At 48.3% G+C, this 20,265-nt stretch overlaps 1 protein-coding gene across 3 annotated transcripts; it reads left to right on the forward strand.

Moving 5' to 3' along the window:
• Positions 1–2,020: 2,020 nt before the first annotated feature.
• PACSIN3 (protein kinase C and casein kinase substrate in neurons 3) lies at positions 2,021–9,915 on the forward strand. Of its 3 annotated transcripts, XM_009582747.1 has the most exons (10): positions 2,021–2,115; positions 2,553–2,709; positions 3,490–3,725; positions 4,123–4,278; positions 4,835–5,010; positions 5,822–5,942; positions 6,418–6,554; positions 7,238–7,303; positions 7,819–7,979; positions 9,603–9,915. In XM_009582747.1, the coding sequence occupies exons 1-10, from the start codon at positions 2,062–2,064 to the stop codon at positions 9,716–9,718; spliced, it is 1,380 nt and encodes a 459-aa protein (XP_009581042.1). In that variant the 5' UTR covers positions 2,021–2,061; the 3' UTR covers positions 9,719–9,915. The 3 variants fall into 3 exon arrangements, with proteins under 3 accessions (XP_009581042.1, XP_009581055.1, XP_009581049.1); XM_009582760.1 differs by lacking the exon at positions 7,238–7,303 and having other exon boundaries at positions 6,418–6,548; XM_009582754.1 differs by lacking the exon at positions 7,238–7,303 and having other exon boundaries at positions 9,603–9,911.
• Positions 9,916–20,265: the final 10,350 nt, after the last annotated feature.

Genomic DNA, 20,265 nt, shown 5'->3' on the forward strand with positions numbered 1-20,265 from the left:
TACGTGTAAAAGTGTGGGCAGCAATGGAGACAGTGGGGTTTGCTAAACCGGACACTGTACAGTGAGGGGGCACCAGGCCCCACGTACGGTGCCTGGGGAGCGTGCTTATTTTAGGCCTTTCTGGCCACGAGCTGTTCCCTTTGCTCAGCTGTTGTGATGCTACCTTTCCCGCACAGTGCTGTCATGCCACCCCAATGTTTCTATTTTAACTCTCTCTGGGGCTAGATCTTGTGACACAAGGATTTGGCATCTCTCCTACGTGCTGGAACGTGGCATCTCAGGAGGCACAGTGGCTGCAGCTGCTATATCAGAGGGTGCCCCTCCTAGTAGCTGGTAGAAGGGGGACACCCCTAGGATTGCGATGCATCAGAACAAGCAGCATCCCCGCAAAGCAGTGGCAGTGTCTAACTGTGCCCGTCTCTGTCTCCTCCAGTCTTTTTCACGGAGTTTGAAGAGCTCAGGACATACTTGCCAGCTGCCCACTGCTCCCCTGCGGCATCTCACTTTCAGCTTTCAGGTAGGTAGTTACTGGGGACAAGAGTAGAGTTGCGTGCCCTGGAGGCACATAAGACAGCTTTGCAGCTTGCTGACAAATGGTGGGGAGGGAGGACAGGGACAGCTGGTGGCGTGGGTGGAGGTATTCTTCGGGTTTCGAGGTTCATGCACCTGAGCGTCATGTCCCATTTAACAACTTGCTTCTGTGACTGGAATTCGGCACAGAATTCCTTCTGGAGAAACCCAGAGGAACAGCATTAATGTACTCTCCATGGGATGAGACTGGGCAAATAGAGCCAAACTGTTTCCAGGAGAAATGTAGGAAATCCCTGCAGTCTGTGTTGGGGTGCTTCACGGTGTGGCTCATGCCACTGAGAAGGATTTGCAGGAGGTGGAAGATGTGGACTCTGACCTGATCTTCCTCATCTCTGCTGTGTGCTCTGTGAGCTGGCAGAATGAGCAGATACCTCTCTGGGGTGTGAGGGAAGCTTTTTATAACTAGGAATGTACAAGAGGAGAAGTGGCAGCAAAGGACATCTATGCTGCATTAACCCAGGCTTGCCTAGAATGGAGTGGGTTTGTGTGCGAGGGAGTGGGCTTGGGCCTTTCTCCGTTCCTCTCTTATTCCTGCACAAGAGCAATCCTGAACCTCTCCCCAAGGAATTCATAGTGTCACACCATGTCAGGAACAAATTGGCAGCGCAGGCTAGCACAGGGGAGTGGGCAAAAGTTCAGAGACAACAGAGGATGAGATGCACCTTTTACCTTCTAGCCTAGATTTTGAGCCTAATGCAGTGAGAGTTGACTGTAATGAAAACACCAGCTCTACAGGGATGCTTCTAGGGAAGCAGTGCTCTGGGTAACCGGCATGCGTGCTGCAGGGCCGTTTGCCTGGGTATGCCGCAGCGTGTTTCTGTAGTTCTGCTTAAGCCCTGCTCAGCTGGTGGGCAGCTTAAGGGTTCCTCCCCATTCAAGACATGCCTGCCTGCTGACTGCTCAGCTTTGTTTTCTCCAGTCAGTTGTTGTAATCCCGTAATCCTGAGTCATGCTGGGAAGCTGGAGTCATCTCCATTAACAGAAGACTTCTTTAAAGTCTTTCAAGGCAGACTTCAAGTAGCTTTAGCTACCTTAGTTTCTGTAGCTTTTGCTACCCTCTTGAAGGCCTTAGTTAAGAAAGTAATCTCTACAGAGATGTCTGGTGCTGCTGAAGGATGTTGGATTCACTAGCATTCCAATATCTGTCCAACTGCGGTTTGGCAAGATTGTCTTCTACAACATCCTTTCCAAATGTGCTACAGGCCTGCCAAGGAGGCCTTCTGTCTGCAGGGCGGGAGGAGGCAGGTTCAGTCCTGGGCATCTCTGCTGGATTTAGCCATCTGCTGTTGGAGGTGCAGTGATGCCAGTACTTGCCTGCAGGGCAGTAAGTTGGGCTCCTCCAGCTCCAAAAGTCATGGAGAACTGTTCTGTCTGCAAAGGCTCAGCCAGTGCTATGTTAGAAATAACGTTTCTCTCTTCTCAGCTTAACTGAAATCTGCAAAAATTCTCTGCTGCAAGAAAACGGGGGTGATGTCATCAGAAGATGATGCTGGCGGGGAGGCTCCTGGGGGCAGTTTCTGGGAGGTAAGGAAGGATAATCGGCATGTGAGGGAGGTAGGAATGTCTTCTTACCTCCCACCTGTGGAATTAGGGGGTTGAGTTTCAGGTTCCTGGGTGACATGTTGCTCTTGGGGAGTGGAAGGGAGGAGGGGAGGTTCAGTAACATGCTGTGTGTTACTGCAGGGAGGAGGTGACTCTTTCCTCCACAGATGCTGTGGAATGAGAGTTCCTTGTTCAGCTGACATTGATCTGAGTTGTGAGAGAGGCAAGCAAAGTATCTCAGCTTCTTCCCTCCATTGCTGTGCCTGCCTGAAAGAGTGCCAGAGGAGGGTCTGAGCCCAGCTGCTGGTTTCAGAAGGGCCTGTGCTCCCTTCTCATGCAGTGATTGACCTGCTGCTGTCTGTTCTGAAGGAACATGAAAGTCAGTACAGTATAAATTATGATGTTGTGTGAAATTTCAGGCTGGAAACTACAAGCGGACAGTGAAGCGTGTGGATGATGGGTACCGGCTCTGCAATGACTTAATCTCCTGCTTCCAGGAGCGAGCCAAGATAGAGAAGAACTATGCCCAGCAGCTAACAGAGTGGTCCCGTAAGTGGAGGACCAATGTTGAGAAAGGTAAAGTTGACAGGTTGGACTGGGAACAGGATGCAATCATTGCACTCTCTTCCTGGAGTGATGCCTCTTACTGAGGCGACGCTGTTTCCTTGGAGGACAGGCTTCCCTTCCCCAGGAAGGGGGTGACTTTCTTGGGTGTCTTTTTTGTGTGTGGTTTTGCAGCCAGTCCTCTGATTCACTTGGAGAGGTGTTCTCTGCGTTGTCAGGTGTTTGGTTACAAAAAAAAAATCTATTTGTTTAGTTTGGCAAATCCTTGGGCAGTCCAAGTCTTAAATCAAGCTGCAGATCTCCCCTGTTAAGGATGGCTTGGCTGTCTCTCCTTCTCCTCCAGTCAGAGAATAACTACTAATGCTGTGATTTAGTGGCAGTGGGCTCAAACTGATAGCATCTCACAAAGTAATGGGAAACAGTGGGACAGATGCCCTGAAGGACCTACTTGTCTGAAGCAGAAGCTTAGCCTTCGTCATGAACTAGTGTTGCTATCTGTCCTGAAGCTCAGGCCAGATCTGTGAAGAGAATTTTCTACAGAAACCTTCTCCTAGCAGGCACTATCTGGGACAGCTAAGGCTGCCCACAAGAAATGTCTGTCTCGGCCAGCTGTAACAGCCAGTCTAGATACTGCCCGTTGAGACTGTGTGGAGACCAGTCAATGCTGACTTGTGTGATGGGGGAGAGTTAAGGAAGTGACTCCATACTGATAGATGTGTGTAGGAGGAAAAGAATCTGCTTTCCCTTCTGTGGGCAGGAGGTGTAAGAGCCCTCTGATGCTTGTTCCTGCAGGTCCACAGTATGGTACTCTGGAGAAGGCCTGGCATGCCTTCCTGACAGCTGCAGACAAACTGAGTGAAATTCACTTAGCTGTCCGGAACCACCTGGCTGGTGAAGACTCAGATAAGATCAAGGCCTGGCAGAAGGAGGCCTACCACAAGCAGATGATTGGAGGCTTCAAGGAGACAAAGGAGGCAGAGGATGGGTTCCGCAAGGCCCAGAAACCCTGGGTGAAGAAGATGAAAGACGTGAGCAAAGTGTGAATGGGGAAGTCAATCTGGCTGCCTGATTGTGAGAGCCACTGGGCAAACAAACTGGGTTTAGCCAGAGTAGCAGAGAATGCCAGAGAGGGAGGGATGACTTGATGGTCTTTTGTTCTTGGTGGTTTTGTGGCTTCCTTCCCATGTGGGAAGACTTTGGTAACAGGCTCTGTATTCCTGCATGGCAGGGGAGCACTGAAAAAGAGATCATTTGGAGGTACCTCTTCCCTTTGGAGCATGGTTTACTAAATGGGAAATTGGCATTCCTATTAAGTTGTCCTGAAACCATTGCTCCTGACTGTAACAAATGTTAACATGCCCTCTCTGAGTAATGGAGGATCAGTGTGGTCAGGATCATGGCTTTCGCTGCATTTTCTTCCTACAGGTGGAGACTTCTAAGAAAAACTATCATGCAGCCCGGAAGGAGGAGAAAACAGCCCATACAAGGGAGAACCATGCCAAGGCAGACTCATCTGTCTCGCAGGAACAGCTGCGCAAGTTGCAGGAGCGTGTAGAGAAGTGTACTCAGGAGGCTGAGAAGGTGAGAGTGTGTTGTATGGGTGTGGGCCACAAGGATACCCCTCTCGAGGAAAGAGCGCTAGTTGTAATGTCACTCAGTGAAATGGCTCCTCCTGCAGCCTGTAAGGAGGTGTGAGATCCCGTTGTCTGAGGTTTTAGCAAGTTAGACTGAGACTTCAGTAACTAAGACTAAGATCTTTCTATCTTTGGTGTTGGGTAAGATCTAATTTATAAGTAAGTTTAAAAAAAAAAAAAGAAGTAGGGGATTTGGTGCAGGGGGTGGGAGCTGCAGGGCTGAAGACTTGACTACCAAAAGTGGCTGGTTTGCCTACCTACAAGAGTGAAAGTGTGGAAGGTCCTCTATGGAAGAGGGTGGCAAGGAAGAACAAGGAACTTGAAAGAATATTAGGAGAGCAATGGACTGGGATACCAGCGTGGGATTTCTTCTTTCTGTGGTGTATTTATTCAGCAGTACAGGGGAAAAAAACTTGTCAGTCCCAAGCCAGAGCAGGGGGACTGTCACTGGTTTGACATGAAGGCAACACATCTCTCATTGCTGTCCTCCTGGGTTGATACAGTGCAAGGATCAATATGAGAAGATGCTGGAAGAGCTGAACAGCTACAATCCTCGCTACATGGAGGACATGGAGCAAGTGTTTGAGGGCTGTCAGGAAGCAGAGCGCAAGCGATTGTGCTTCTTTAAGGACATGTTCCTGAATCTGCACCAGCATCTCAACCTCTCCACCAGTGAAAGGTACCAGCCCTGACACAGGAGGGAAGTCTGCCAGCGTGGGGTGCCCTGGTGAGGGGTACCAATTCTGGTTTCTGAAAGGGAGGTGCCTGCTTCATCAGACAGGTCTTGCTCCTTCCCCTTCCAAGCGTCTCTGAGAACTGGTGTTTGGTCTGTTTAGACTGACCAGTGCTGGTGTCTCTGATCTTGGACAGTGCCAGGCTCCCCAGAGAGGATTCTTTCTGCCTCTGAACGTTCCTCTTCCACCACTGTCCAATACTGTCCTGTGGGTGTGGTTCTATTCTATGAAATGCCTCCATGTTGCTATATGTACTCCCAGTCTGAGGAATGCGGCTGTTGCCTTCTAGTATCTATAGCTATTACACCCATTTTGCCCTGAGTAAAGAGACCTTTTGTGAGATAATGATAACTGTAGGCCCACAAGTTGCCCTTAAGTAGGGGTTACACGGGGGAAATAGCTGCAGCCAAAAATCTTCTGTGCTCCTATGCTTTAAGGTGGAGGCAACAAATCTGAGCCACCTCCCTGTCTGTGAGCAAGAATGTGCCAGGCCATTCCAATACTCATTTGATGAGCTGTGCTGAGAGCTGGCAGATGTTAGCCACTGCCACACCAAACAAGCCTGTCCCGTTTGCCAGGCTGACTCTTCTGTAAGGGTGGCTCTGTTTTCCTAGGTGCTGCTCTAGCATCCTTAATCCTGTGGGACTTTGGATGCTATGTAATTGTGCGTGAGGCTACACTCTTCCTTCCTACTTGGCTTTTGGGAAACTGCTGAGGGACTTGGTTACTGATGGTTCTGTCTGTTCCTGGTCACAGCTTTCACGCGTTGTATCGAGATCTCTACCAAGTCATCATGGCCGCAGACAACCAGGAGGACCTGAAGTGGTGGCGCAACACTCATGGACCAGGCATGGCGATGAATTGGCCTCAGTTTGAGGTGACGTAGCATTCTATAGTGTATTATTACTATTTCCAAACATTTAGCTGCTTTACTAAAATTGGTGGATTGCTAGTCTTGTGTTGGAAAGACCATGTCTTTGCTTGGCAGGCTCAGGATGTTAGGCTCTTCTAAAATTTTTGTTGTGTTGCAAGCTCTTTGATGCCCAAAGGGACACATGCAACCCTGCCAAACTGCAAATACTCCAGCCATCCAGCTGCAAGGTCAAAGAACAAAGGAGTTGGTGCTCAGGGCCTTGGGACAAGTTCCTCGTATGATTTTCTCACAGCCCCTCTTGTTACACTTTGGGATTCAACAGAAGTGAGCCTGCTATGCCAGCAAGGCCATCTGGCTGACCAGCCCAGCCACAACTGAAGCATGACCTGGTGTTCTGTCCTTCTGTATTGGTCAGAAAAGATGCACAGAGCTTTTGTATCTGAATGGCTTGATGGTGTTATTGCTTTTCCCTGAACAGGAATGGTCCCTCGAAACACAGCGGCCAATCACCAAGAAGGAGAAGAGTGGCAAGATGGCTGACGATGTCACGCTGACCAGCATTTTGCCTACACGGGATGGTGTCGTCTCACAGACCCCTCTGCAGACAAAGCGAAGGTAAGGGCTGAAGTCTGGGATACATCAGATTAGGAAAAGTATGGTCCTGCCTAGGGGTCATGAATGAGCTGGATTGCTAGCAGTGATCTCTTCCTTAACTTCCTGTCTCTTGCCCATGGCCTTGCCTGTGCCACTCTGGAAAAGACAAAGTAAAAAAGGGGGTTTAGGGTAGCTGCCTTTTGTTGTTGGTTTTGTTTTTTTTTTTTTTTTTTTTTTGTCCAGTACATACTGTCTCACAAGGTGCCTTCCCTGTAAAGATCTTTCTAGTGATGAGATCTGGCCCGGTCAGACTAATGCTGTGTGAGATTCTGGCATGCATTTCCCCAATTCTTCTTCCTCCCGGACAGGGTGAGGAGAGTTGGGCACTGGCAGCTTTGCCAGTTAGCGGTACCGTTTCCTAAATGCAGGCATCAGATTCCCCCCCTCTCCCCGGCCCCGGCATGGTGCTGAGTACTACCTGACAGGTCTGGGTATAGCTGCTTCCCTTGCCAGGAAGCAAGCTGGAGAATAGGGAGAGGCTGAAGAGATTCATGTCCTACAGTTCCAGTAACCATCCTGCTTTTAAAGGTGAACTCTGATCTAAGTGAACTGGGCAGAAAAGAATGGGGATATAGAGATGTCTTGAGACCACTACTGTATTTCACAGTCTATGGGATTCAGGGGCCCTATTTGCTGATCTGCAGGTTTTCCTATCAAGAGGAGCAGAACAGCCTCTTCTATGACAGCCTGAGGGCACCTGCCCATGTGAAGTTAGTATGGGACGTAACCTCTTCAGGGGTTTTTGGGTTCCAGGTGCCTGTCCTCTGCTGCTCTTCCCCTCTGCTCTTGTTCTGACTTTGAAAACGGCATTCCAGACATGTTTCTTTGGGATGGGAGACATGGCTTTTTCTGTCTGTCTTATTCTTGGCTGGAATAACTCTGGACACAGCTGGGCTCTCCAGTTAGGACCGGCCTTCCTTGTGTGAGAGGGTCTGCTAGAGCAGGATGAGGTCATGAAGAGCGTGCATGTGTGAAAATACTTTGAGAATGAGTTACCTTCCTGGCCCTCAGGGTTCTAATGCGCGGATGCTTTCAACCAAATCTGGTATCTCCTGGGATCTCTCCTCCTGTTCACCCTCACTCGGCTGTTGGGCCTCTTGCACCTTGTTCTATAGCATAGCAGTCTTGGGGGGGGAGTCAGGGTGGTGCATGATTGAGGAGGAGGTGGGTGAGAGATGAGTCTACTAACAAGCATCTTGTCCCCTCTCTCCTTCCACATACAAAGCGGAGGGAAGGAAGACATTTCGGAGTGGTCAGATGAGGACACTCCCAAGAAGTGCCTGGATGCCAATGGGCACGAGGAGGACATAAAGGTACCAGGTGTACGGGTACGAGCGCTGTATGATTACACAGGACAGGAAGCTGATGAACTGAGCTTTAAAGCAGGTACAGAAGCACTAATCTCTTACTAACCTTTTGCTGTCCTCACTCAGGCTGACTGAATGATTGAAACACTCTTTAAGACCTGGATGTCCTCTGGAAAACTGATACTTACTCTTCTTCCCCTGGCCTAACCTGTTGCCAGCTCCTCTGAGGTGGATGAAACACTGGGCAGTCCAACCTGTTCTAGACTAAGAGACAGTGAGGCCACATAAAAAGAGACTGTCTAGGCCTTGGTTGCATTGTAGGGAGAGCAGACCCCAAGTAGTAAAACAGATCCTTCATGCCTCCTCTTAAGGCATTTATTCTGCATTGTATCTTGAGACTTTATTAAATGCTTCTCCCTTGTGCCATTGATATAAAAATTATATAGGTGGTCTGGATTGTCCTTTGAAGTAACCAGAAGATAAATGTTTTGGGAGAAAGCTCAGTTGACTGAAGGCAGAGTTCAACTGGTAAAAAACAGCTATGCAAACTGTTGCTCAAAGTGGGTATCTTGAGAGTGGAGATCCTGGCTCGCAGCAGAGGATTGAGTGAGAGAGAATGCTGGAGCAAACAGTTCCTTCCCCTTTTCTTCCTTCAGCTAAATTTAGTTTGCATGTGCCATCTTCTCCAACTCCAAGAGGACATCTGGATCTTGAGAGTGTCTCTAATCTTGCTTGTTTTGAGTCTTAACCATGGTATCTCGGTGCTATACCTCTCCAAACTAAATCTGTTTTAAAAAGGCACTGAAGTTCTGCAGTAGCACAGGCTTGTGCCTGAGGCCAGTATCTATGCTGCAGTGTTACCATACCAGTAAACTTCCCAACACTAACTTGTTGCTTTGAAATATCTTACAATGTGGGTGCTCTAGAACTTGACTCTTTGCTCTCTCTTTCCACCCAGCAGATATAATGAGGCATGACTGGTTAGCTTCAGTCATCCCCTTTTTGAATCTGCTCTGAGCAGCATGCATCAGTAGGGCTTAAGCTTAACAGCAGATTACTTTCTTTCTGAGCCTCTGCCAGTGTGGGATGTGCCTATTGATGCAGTCAGACCTCCCTCTCTGGCAGAAGCATGACCTTCTACTGGTGGAGAAGGGGATCTTTCTGCCCTTTCCCAAAGTAGATGTGGGAAGGTTAAAAGCCTTTCCTGGTCATAGTCTGAGAAATGAGTTGATTCCATGCCTTGCTGGCTGAACCAGACACTCTGTCATGGAATAGTCATTTTTGGGTCCTAACAGCCAGAGCTTAGCAGCCTCTTACATTTCCTTCCCACCTGCTACAGAAGAGCCTCTAGGAAAGAAATCTCTGAGATCCTTCTGATCTCTCTGGCTTGTAAGCACGTTCCTCTGGGGAGAGGAAAGCAGGCAGAAGTACACGGCACAAAAATCTTTCTGACGTGAACAGCAGAAGTGAAGGTCCGTCTCTAAGTTCCTTGGAGAAGGGGGATGGTACTGAGCATAGATACTGAAGAGGTCAGTAACTCTGGCTTTGGTTAAACTGTGCAGTATGATAGAGTGTGGTTAGGGGAGAAAAGTGTGGTGATTCAGACCAATAGGTCTTGCTTTTTTATCAACTCTTCTGAGGTGGGAAAAATGCCATGCTACCTTTCCCAAGGCTGCTTCCTAATGACCGGTTTTGCTTTTAGGTGAAGAACTAATGAAGATTAGTGAGGAAGATGAGCAGGGCTGGTGCAAAGGCAGACTTCTCACTGGCCAAGTTGGACTCTATCCTGCTAACTACGTTGAGAAGGTTGGATCATGATTGCTGCTGCCCTGCTAGTCTCACAGCCATACCAGCATCTTCTGCAGAGGTCACTGGGTCACTGCTGGCCCCAATCCACCTTTGCAGTATATCCAGCATCTTCTGGACTTTGAGGGCACGTATTCCATGTAACTAATGCTTCATTTTAAATGCCTAGACCTGTAGGGATTTTCTAATAAATAAACAAGGATGAGTAAAGACTTCTCTGACTGTGAACGCTATAGGAGTGTAGGAGTGCAGAAAGGAAAAGATCCTCTTGACTTGCACTCAGTGAATAATGATAAGTGACACATGCAACTCTTCAAAACAGAGAAAGGAGACTTCCTTGGCTTCAATGCACATCTGTCCATAGAGTGGAGGGGTGTGCCCTGCCCCCAAGCTTCCTGTTCAAGGAACTTTGGATGTACAGGGCAATAGGGAACTTCTAGTATTGCTTCCCCTTTTTGGCTCAATCAAGCTGGCTCCCACATCTTTCAGAAGTCTTCAGTATCCTTCACCTGCAGGCTTGTTGACTCACCTGGTAAGGCAGTATAAGTGATACAGCTTCAACAACCTGGATCTCCCCTCCCACTGCCCTCAGATTTATTGGGATAACACCAGGAATTAATGACAGTATAGCTTGGACTATAGGAGAAAGAGGCTTCTATCTTGCATGATGTGGCTGTTGAGGCTAACAGATTGTGAACTGTCTGGCAGCAGGTCAGAGTTGACTCAATGTTCCCTGAACTAGAATGAGCCTTGATGCACACTGAAGGCTGGTATTACAAAGAGGCAGCCACATTCCTGTGCTGTTCTGTTTAGGTCCCCTAAATGCACCAGCATGTGTTGGGGTTTCTATTGCTTCTAGATCATTTTGGCTATACCTCTCTTCTTCATGAACACTCAGTACACAGTAGAGACGTTCTTTTTCCTTCTACATATTCTTGACTTACACATGCTAGAAGTACACTTCCTGCTTTGCCAAAGACCCCTATGCTGTGATGAAGGGTGTGGAAGCTACCTGCTGGCTAGCACAACATTAGCTATAGAGGGATAACTCCTTTTTTTGGTCCTGAATTGCTGCAGGTGTACTTATGCCCAGTTAAGTGTCAATCAGCAGGGATGACCTAGCAAACCTCTTTATCTGGCCTGTATTTCTACCCTTTGAAAGCCTCTGAGGCTGCTGAGACAAAGTGAGGGGGGGTCCTGATCCTAGTGCTCTGTGTATTCAAACATGAGGATGATGAACATGTTCTGTATAGGATAAGCCCAAGAGCTTGAGGGAACAAAAAAAGAAAAAGCTACTATTTTTGGAAAAACAAACAAAAAAACCTAAACAATAGTTTAAAAATGGTTTACTTACTACATCTGCTTGAAATTGTTGAGATGCATTGTGAGTTTGTAGTAGTCTTCTGTAGTGAAATTCTTACTCTGGGTTAGCACATGTGAGGAACTTGGTTAAGTCAGACACAAACCTCAGTCAAGCCTCCACCAACCACAGTGGGGTGAACTGCTTCAGAGCTGTTTGGAAAAGGGGTGATACAGATAAGGAAGTCTGAACTCATAGGTGAGCATTTGAGATTAAATGACCACAGAATGTTAACAGCAGTGAACCAGAATGGGTGTTTAACAAGTGTAGACTGAAAAGGAGGTGGGGATGAACAGATTCAAACACTGTTAACTCATGAGAGATTAAAGTATCACAAACATCTTGTTGCCTGCCTGTGAGACAGAGCAGAAATTAACCTTTTACAGCACACTGGATGCATTGAAATGTAGTCTGCCATGGACAAAGAGATCTGAGACTAATGCTATTTAGCGCTTTTGTGAGACCACAAAGATGCATCAGCTGTTGAAAGGTCTCACTCAAAGTATCCCTAGCGCTGTACTTCATGAATGGGAGAAGAGGGTGCAAACCAAAAGAACAACACTAAAGCATTTTGTTCGGAATCAGTAATGTCATTTCTGATGAGAAAGTATTCCCAAAAGGCAGATAAAGATTTAAGCAACAAATGTAAAACCGCTTGAAGTTAGCTATGAATTTACCTATTATTCTAGGTCCAAGATTTGAAGAAACCTCTAAACTTACACCATGCAATTAGAGGTGTCAGTGTATAAGCACTTGGATTTATTTAAAGATCTAGTCTCTGCTTTCAGTACTATGTCCCAGGTAAAGTATCATTAGTGTTGTACAGTAATTGCAAGTGTTCCACTTGCTGACCTACAACTGAATGATTTGTTGCTGGTTTATCCTAACACACATGCATGTGAAGAGAGAATGCTTGCCAGGCTTGTAAGATAACAGAGACAAAAACAGTCAGGGATAAAATGACCTGAGATGTGCTATAATGAATACTGAAACTTACCTTGTTAGCCTGGATACTTTCAAACACTAATGCTAGCCTTTCATGTAAGGTCAAAAAATTCTAGAAGGGAGTTATGAAGGATAACATGGAGCCTTGACTTCTATTCCTCTTCCAAGTTGTAATCAGGCTATAATTAGGGATGGAGTTAGGTGTGGCCAGAACCTGCCATGAGGACAGAAATGTCCAGTGGACAGGACCTCTGACTACAGTACAAACAACCTGAAATTCCACAGGACAAAGTCTGAACAGACTTGTTTGTCCTAGGAAAACACAACCACCTGATCATAGTGGGCTGCTTGAAGGTTTCCAGAAATAGTGACATACTGCAGCTTATGTGAACAAGTCCCCTAAAGGAATGTTTGCACATCAGAAATTCCTGCCAAGAGCTGAAGTAATGGACAGGAGACAACACATTGAGAATGAAGAATTGCTTGGCTGGACTGTACCTCATAAATTTTGGCATGGCACTTAGTCCTGGCTACCCAAAACCAAATGGATTAGTAAAAGAGAGCCTGTGTAGTAAAGAACCAGCTGGAGGGGAAAAAAAAAACCCCAACAAACACATTTAATGATCCTATATTAACCTAATAGCTCTGCCTGGAGACTTAGTTTTCCATAGAAGCAAATGAGGTTTTGTTAACCACAAAGGCTCTAGTTGAAACTTGTCATCCATGCCATGCCAAAAGTTTTGTGTGTGAACAGAGAGATGCACACATGAACTCATTGCTGTGCCTGAATTCCAGAAGACCAGCAAAGCCTATTTTTCCCCTATGGCTTCCTTAAAAACATACAGATGCGTCTCTGTGCCCGATGGGCAACACAGTGAAAACGTTATCTAGTCATATTTTATTTTTTTAATAAAGCCACTCCTTACGGAACACTTGTACATCTGTGGTGGGCGGATAATTAATTTGGTTCTGACATCTTCCTGGAAAAGAATTTCTAAAGTATCACGCAAAGCTTGGATTTCCTGTTGATCATGAATTTTCTAGGAAGAGGAAGTTAAAGATTCTCTATGACGGATCACACCCATTTCCCCAAAGCAGCAGCTGAGCTTGCTCAACCCATTAATGATGTTTCTGCCCTGTAGGCAAAATCTGGGTCGCAGAGCCCACAGGACAGCTGTGCTCTGTGATGGCAGCTGGCAGTTGCGGTTAGCGTATAACTCTTGGTGGCACTCCCACAGTCCTGCGTGGAGCTTGGGGCCATTTTGGTGCTTCAGTTTACTTTCCATTCCACTTCCCCATCCCCTGTGTCCTTGTTGTGGCTGGTTTGCTTGGCATGAAGCACTGAGGCATGTGCAAGTATGTGGCAATCCTGCACAGAGGCCCCTCAGAGCTGTTACACTGCACTGTCCTGCACTCCCTTTGCTCCTGCCCTGTTTGCAGATCCAGCCCAAGGCCGCAGCCGTGTGGAGCTCAGCTCTATTTCAGGCAGGTTCTCCCTGACTGAAGTGCAGGCTGCGCATAAACTGGGGCTGCATCAGTTGCATTTCTAGAGCTGCTAGCGCTATGCTTATGGGCAGCAGGCTGCAAAATTCCCCTCTGCTTGTGAAGAAAGCTGGTGCTGGAGTTAAAATGGGCTTGAACACTCCACTCAGACCGGTAGGTGATCGCTTCTAGGGTAATTGCACAGAGACTGGCAGCAGACTGGTCATGGGGCTGAACCTGAGACAAAGCCAGTGCCACAAACTCCATCTTGACCCATGGAATTGTGGTGGAAAATACCGACTACAGGCTGGCAGGAAAGGTTGTGCAAAACAAGCAAGAATAATAAGGCTGCATGATAGGAGGCAAAGTGTCTTCAGAGGGACCTTGCACAAAAAAAAAAAAAAAGGAGAAACAGAAGAAGACTTGCAACCAAGTGTTGTACCGCTGCCCAGGTCCAGGCTTCAAGGAGCTGGAAAACTCAGGGGCTGCAAGGGAGTGAGACTGTTTACCAAGTTACCTTGGTTCTTAGAAGATCAAGGAGGATGAATATGAGAAGATGTTTCTGGAGAAGACAAACAAATCCTTGCTGAAAGGGGCGGGGGGGGGGCAATGGGGTAGACTCTCTAACTGGAAGAAATTGGCTGGATTTCTGTTGGAATATCTTAACTAAGCAGCACGGCTCCAGTGAACTTTTCCAACCCAAATTTCAGGCCAAATCATCTCAGCTGCTTTCAGCACATCCATTTTACTGGCCGTGTCCTCCTGTTTTTTGTCATCTAGTAACCCTGCTTGCAGAGGTTCCTGGTTTGTCAGTCTCTCAGCTTAAGGCAATTACAGCTGCAGCTTGAGACTTCCTTTCTCCACAAGCAGTGTAGTGGTGGTCAGCACCTCTTCCCCCTTGGTGTGAGGGCCCATAATTTTTCCTCTTCAGTCCCAGTGCTTTCACTGGGTCCAGCTATTTACAGATCCTTCGGTCCCTTCCTCCCTGCATTTCCTTTCTATCCTACCAGCTGGAGGTCTTCTTCCAGGTCCTGCACTCTCCCCCTTTGACTTCACTACCTCTTTCCTTCCTGAGTCTATTGTTCCTGCTTTCAGTAGGAGGCTGACACCAAAACAGTCACTGCCCCCAGCTGTGACCACGCTAGCCCTTTCTCTTAAATTCTCCTCAGGGCTTCCCCACAGGTGCCACACAGTTCCTAAGGAATGCTGCATCCACAATCCTATAGATGTTTGTCTCACCGTTGGCCCTTCATGCCCTCTACACATTGTGGCCACCTGTGGAGATGAAGCACTGCTACCTACTCCCTCTCCACCCAAATCCCTCATAATAACCTGTTTGGCAGCAGTGCTGGCACTCTGTGGTAATTGTATGTTTTCAAAAGAGCTTCATAGTAAACCAACAGCTTTCTCATCTTGCCTTGCTTACCTTGTCTTTTCCATAGCTCAGCCTGCCCTGCTTTCAAGGGTCACTGTTTTCTGCTTCAGGCATGCTCCCTACACTTCTTGTAGGGGCTGCAGGCAGCTAGTCCCTGTACTAGAGGGGTTCAGTTTAGAAAACTCTGGAGAGTGGGGTGATCTGCAAGGAAGAGAGATTACATGTCTGCTGGAAAATTTGGAAGGGTCATGTCTGATAGGAGGACAGCCCTGCCAGCTCTGACCTCGAGCAAGTTAGTGCCTGTGCTGTGGACTGCCCTCGAAGGAAGGTGAGGTAGCTCAGGCCCCATCACTGCCCAGTCTCTCCACCTTGCTTCTATATGGTGTGATAAGCATGACTTGAAGCTATACATCACTTGAGTGATTGTCACCTGCCAAACAGCCTGCTCCCAGCTGGGACACCTGTAACATCTCCAAACTGACGATTACAGCAAGGTCTAAAACTTGTCCTCAGATGCAGGAAACCCCAGGGCACATCTGCCAGCTCACTCCTGCTTTGGGGTATCCTCAAATTCTCCCAAGTCCCGAGCACCTGCCAGGCCAGTCAGAAGTGATGTTACCAGACATTTGAAAATAAACATTTGATTATAATATTGGAAACGGAGTTACAAAAGAAAAGCCTGAAGACATACATGTATACACACACACACACACACACACACACTCACAAAACAACTACTCCGGAGCAATCGGGAGCAGCATGCTCCTTCCCTGGCCCCACACTCCAGTTACCCTTTCCGTCAAACCCCAGCAATTTTGCCTGGCAGCCCAGCAACATTGGCTGGCACAACTGAAAGGAACAGTCCTCTCTCCTCCCTTTCAAACCTTCCTAGCCTTCCCTTACTTGCTTCAGCAATCGCACGAGCAGGAGGAGATCAGCTCAGCAATACAATGACAATCAGCATTTGAATGGGGCTGGGGACACAACTCAGCCCATGGACGCCACTTCCCAGAGCAGGTGGAAGGGACAGCATGTGCAGCAGGACCAGCCCTTTGGCTCCAACATGACGCCAAATTGGATCAAGCCAGCTATGACTGTGCTCCTCAGTATCTCTCAAGTTACCCATCCGTTGTGTTCCTTATTTTGTGTGTTCCTTCTACCTTTGCTGGCTTTTCTCCAAACCACAACATTTGTAAGACTGCTGTAAAATTGTGTAAGTTGTAAACCTGAACAAAATATTCACTCCACACATAGTGCATTAGCTCCTTATCTTAGATCTTGCTGGAAGCATTGTATGGAGTCAGTGTGTGATGTGGCTGCCTGCCTCGGTGCTATACTTTTTCCTCGGGAGGCAGCTACTAATTACCCACAATCTGGCACACTGGCAGGCTGGTCACCCACGACCCTCAGCCGGCTGCTTCCCCTGCATCAATCCTAGCGATTATAGGGCCTTATGGGAACACAGGGCAGCTTGCTGACCTGACAGAAACCTAACCCAACTCAAGGAAAAGTTTTCTGTATGATCCCTGAAACCACAAGAAATTGGGAGCATCTTCTTACTCTGGGAAGGGACATACCTGCTGAGAACCTGTCCCTTGCTCTACCGTGAGGGAGAACGCTTTCTATCTGATTCTCCTTTCCTCCTCTCCTCCATCTGTGGCTATGCTTGCTCTTTCCACTACTGAAAACAGCCAGGCTGCTCTGAAATACTGAGCAGAGGTCTCTCCCAGGCTTACTGACTATCCCCAGGGGAAATCATGCAGATTAGTTAGTATCTGTAAACTGCTTGGTAAGAAAGAAAGGGAAAAAAAAAAAAAGAAAGTAATAGACTTGTGTTAGGAATTGTTCCTCTCCCCAGGGCATCATTGTAGATTCCTGGTACCCTATCACTCACACTGTGATCCATGGGAAACTATATCTCCCAGTTACGTTTTGGGTAATTGACTGAATTTGCCAGCCCCCTTCCCTAATCTTCTCATTCAGCAAAAGCATGAGAGGCCAACGGGTCTGAGTAGGAGGGCAGGACTCAGCCACCTCCCTCCGTCTCCAGCACAGTCCTTTCACCCACAATCTTTGCTGGCTAGGGAGAAGAGAGCAAGGTCCCTCTTCCCCTCTGCCACTCTGCTTCTGGACAGACACCCAGAGAAGCACTTTCTCTTCTCTTCGGCTCAGACCTGTAAGTGCAGGGCAGGTTTTATCCCCATCACAGCACTTCACTCCCAAGGCTCTCCAGCTCTCTTTCACAGTAACCTCATGCCCTCAGACAACAAGACTTCTGTATTGAAAATGGGTCCCCGGTGGTATGGCAGATTCCAGGAACAGGCCTGGTCACCTTCCTTTGCTTTCATTTGCTCTCTTGGATGATGCTGGGGACTATCTTTTACTGACAGAGGTGGGTCACAGCAAGGTGATCTCTGATGAGGAGGCTACATCGGGCTCAGGGTCTGGTGTCACAGCAGTCAGGAGGAAAAAGGCAGATGTCAGATGTGATGTAGATGGACAGGGAAGCTGAGGGCCAAAGAGCAGGCTGCCAGCTTGGAGCTTAGAAATTCAGCACCAAAGCACATCAGATGCAAAAGAAACAGATGCAGGAAATAGCAAGAACTGTGCAGTGACAGCACGCGCTCACAGGGAACAGTCAGCAGCAGGAGGTCTTTCCTGTACTGACAAAGGCAACAAAAAGAAGCTGACTGTTTCTCAGACCAGCAGCATGCTCTTCCTGCTGCTTTTATGTAAAACTAATGGACAGGATCAGCAGCCTTGCCAGGACTTGGAGCAACCAGCATGGGCTGGAAGGCCTGCAAGGGAGCCAGCTGAGGCAGAGAAGCTCAAGTAACCCTGCTGTAGCAAGCCTTCCTAAGACACAGTGCAGTGAACAAAAACTGTGCACCCTCCACAGAGGAGAGGAGCCTGCACTGCATCTCCCCATGTCTCCTAGCACAGACAGGCAAAAACAAAGCGTGACACTGACCTATTGGCCTCTGAGGTTGCCTTGGCTCCTCCTGGGCATATGCCGTTTCTCTCTCACAAGCCCCAGCTGGGGTAATGCCAGCATGAACAGACTCTGTGCCTCCTAACCCCTGCACGAGATCTCCATCACACAGCCAAACACAGACCTAGTGAGAACAAAGCCAGCAGAGGAGGGGAGCAGCACCGCACAACAGATGGTGACAAGGTAGGAGCAAGCAACTCAGGTTGAAACTGCTCAAGCCAACATGAACATCACCACTCCCAATGCACACTCATCGCCTGAACTTGCTCCTCTACACAACAAGATGCGGCTTACACAGCCTCCACCCTGCCACCACACACTCCCGCTCCTGTCCTTCTGTCTCGCTTCAGCTGTCAGGGCCCTGAGTCCACTAACAGGCCTTAATTGCCCTGAACAGCCTCACCTGGGGCCTCTACCTACCCCATGCCCATGGGTCTGTAGCTCAGCCCAGAGCTACCAGTCCCTGTCTGAGCTAACTTGGAGGGGTAGTGGTCTCTGGCTGTGTGTTGTTGATCCAGACCTGTAGGCTGGCTTACCAGCCTGACCCCACACTTGCCTTGCCTTGCCACCACAGACATGCCTGGCAATCACTGGGCCTGATCCTGACTTCGAAATTGAAGGAAGAGGATTGACTTCCATTGACTGCCTTCAATCCTTCCAGGATTGACTTTCCACTTCGACCGCAGACTACCTCATCACCATGAGCTTGCCTGGCTATCTCAATTCTTGGTCAAACCTGGTCACTACCCTGGGCCTGCCTGGCTCTCCTCGCTCAGGTACTGTGGGGATGGACTATGGCTGATGAGGGCCGAGGTCTGCTGGCCTTGGGAACCACCGCCCTCACAGCTCTCCTTCTCCTAGGGTGCAGCCAGGCCTTGCTGCACCCTGACATTGGCTCTTCTGGTATGACTGCCAGGACAGCTGCACCGTGAATGGGATCAGGGAACTCAAAAATAGCTGTAAGGAAAAAGCTATCAGTTACTTTTACCTGAATTGATTCCCCAGTACTGTTTGTGTAATCCCAGAAATGGGCATATAGGCACAATTAAGGTAGCAGCATAAGAGCAACAGACACCAGTCGCTACTTAAGATAAGACTGCTGCCAAGAATGAGCCCTGGCAGGCTGGATCAGGCTTCACTACCCAGTTCAGAAACTCATCTCGGAGTAGCTCGAATCAGATATGTCAGCCAAAAGCCTCTCATCTTACTGCAGGGCAATGTGGCTCCCATATCAGGTCTCGCTCTGATCATGTAGTTAGAGCTTTGCTGATTCCCAGAACACAAGACTTCATACCCCTGCTAAACCTGCAGGGGGTTTTCTGCAGGGTTTTTTTGCCCAACAACTCAGCTGTTCCTGATTGCATCTGTACGTCCCAAGACTTTATGGATCTTGCTAAGATCATGGGTCCTAGGTTCCCATTGCAATGAATTCTACAGTCTACCTTACATATCTGTGGAAAATGTGGAAGTGAGTGAAAGGAAAGCCTTTAAATTTAAACTGAAAGTTGTCTTGTCCAGATATTAGTACATTTAACTGTTTCTTTTAGTGACAAGCTGGTGCTACAGAGCAATCTCCTTTTGGAGGTAAGGAAATCCCAATCTATTCCATCTCAGTAATACCATGCTACTGATTAGCTTTTGTTGTTGCCCTTCTGAACCACTCATTGCTCTGCAGTCACCTTTTTTTTTTTTTTGGCTAAAGCATGAAACGATCTATATGCCATTGACTTTTAGTTCAAAGCACAACCATATCTTTTCCTATTTTTCTTGCATTATAACTCAATGACTTTCTAGTCCATTCCCTCCTGCTTCCAAGCAGGTAATATAGCATTTCAAGGCCCTGACACCATCTTTGGCCTGAAGTAACAACTTCCCTACCTTGATTACTGCACAGGACTAGGCAGTGCTGCTCGCTGCTCTTGAGAAGCCTCCAGCTGACTAAATAATTTCCAAGTCCGTTCGCTTGTGCTAGTGTAGCAGGCCTGGTGTCCTGAGGTCCAGCTGCTGCAGCAGGTGACACCTGTAAGCACTCACCTGAGCTTTTTCTCAGGTAGCAGCTGACCTAAGGCAGGCATTGCCTCCCTGCTATTCTACAAAGCCTCTCTCTGTCCCCAGAAGGAAGGGCACGGTCAGTAATGCTCCCCGAGAGCGCCGCTGCCTCCTGCCTCATGCCTGCCTCGTGAAGGGACTGAGGGAACAGCCAGGGCTGACGGCGGTCTCGGGCGTGGAAACGTCCCCGTTCGTGTTTAGACCCAGGGGTTTGCAGAGGACGACGCCGTGAAACCCGAGAAGCGACGCGGCCGGCAGGCTGGAGCAGTGGACGGGGTGATAGCGGGGCTAGCCCAGGGTGCCGAGGAGGGGCCCTGACCCAAAACGCCCACCCTGGGCGCCGGGGCCGCCCCTGA

Source organism: Fulmarus glacialis, unplaced genomic scaffold, assembly GCF_000690835.1.
Source record: "Fulmarus glacialis isolate BGI_N327 unplaced genomic scaffold, ASM69083v1 scaffold11760, whole genome shotgun sequence".
In the NCBI taxonomy this organism is placed as follows: Eukaryota; Metazoa; Chordata; class Aves; order Procellariiformes; family Procellariidae; genus Fulmarus; species Fulmarus glacialis.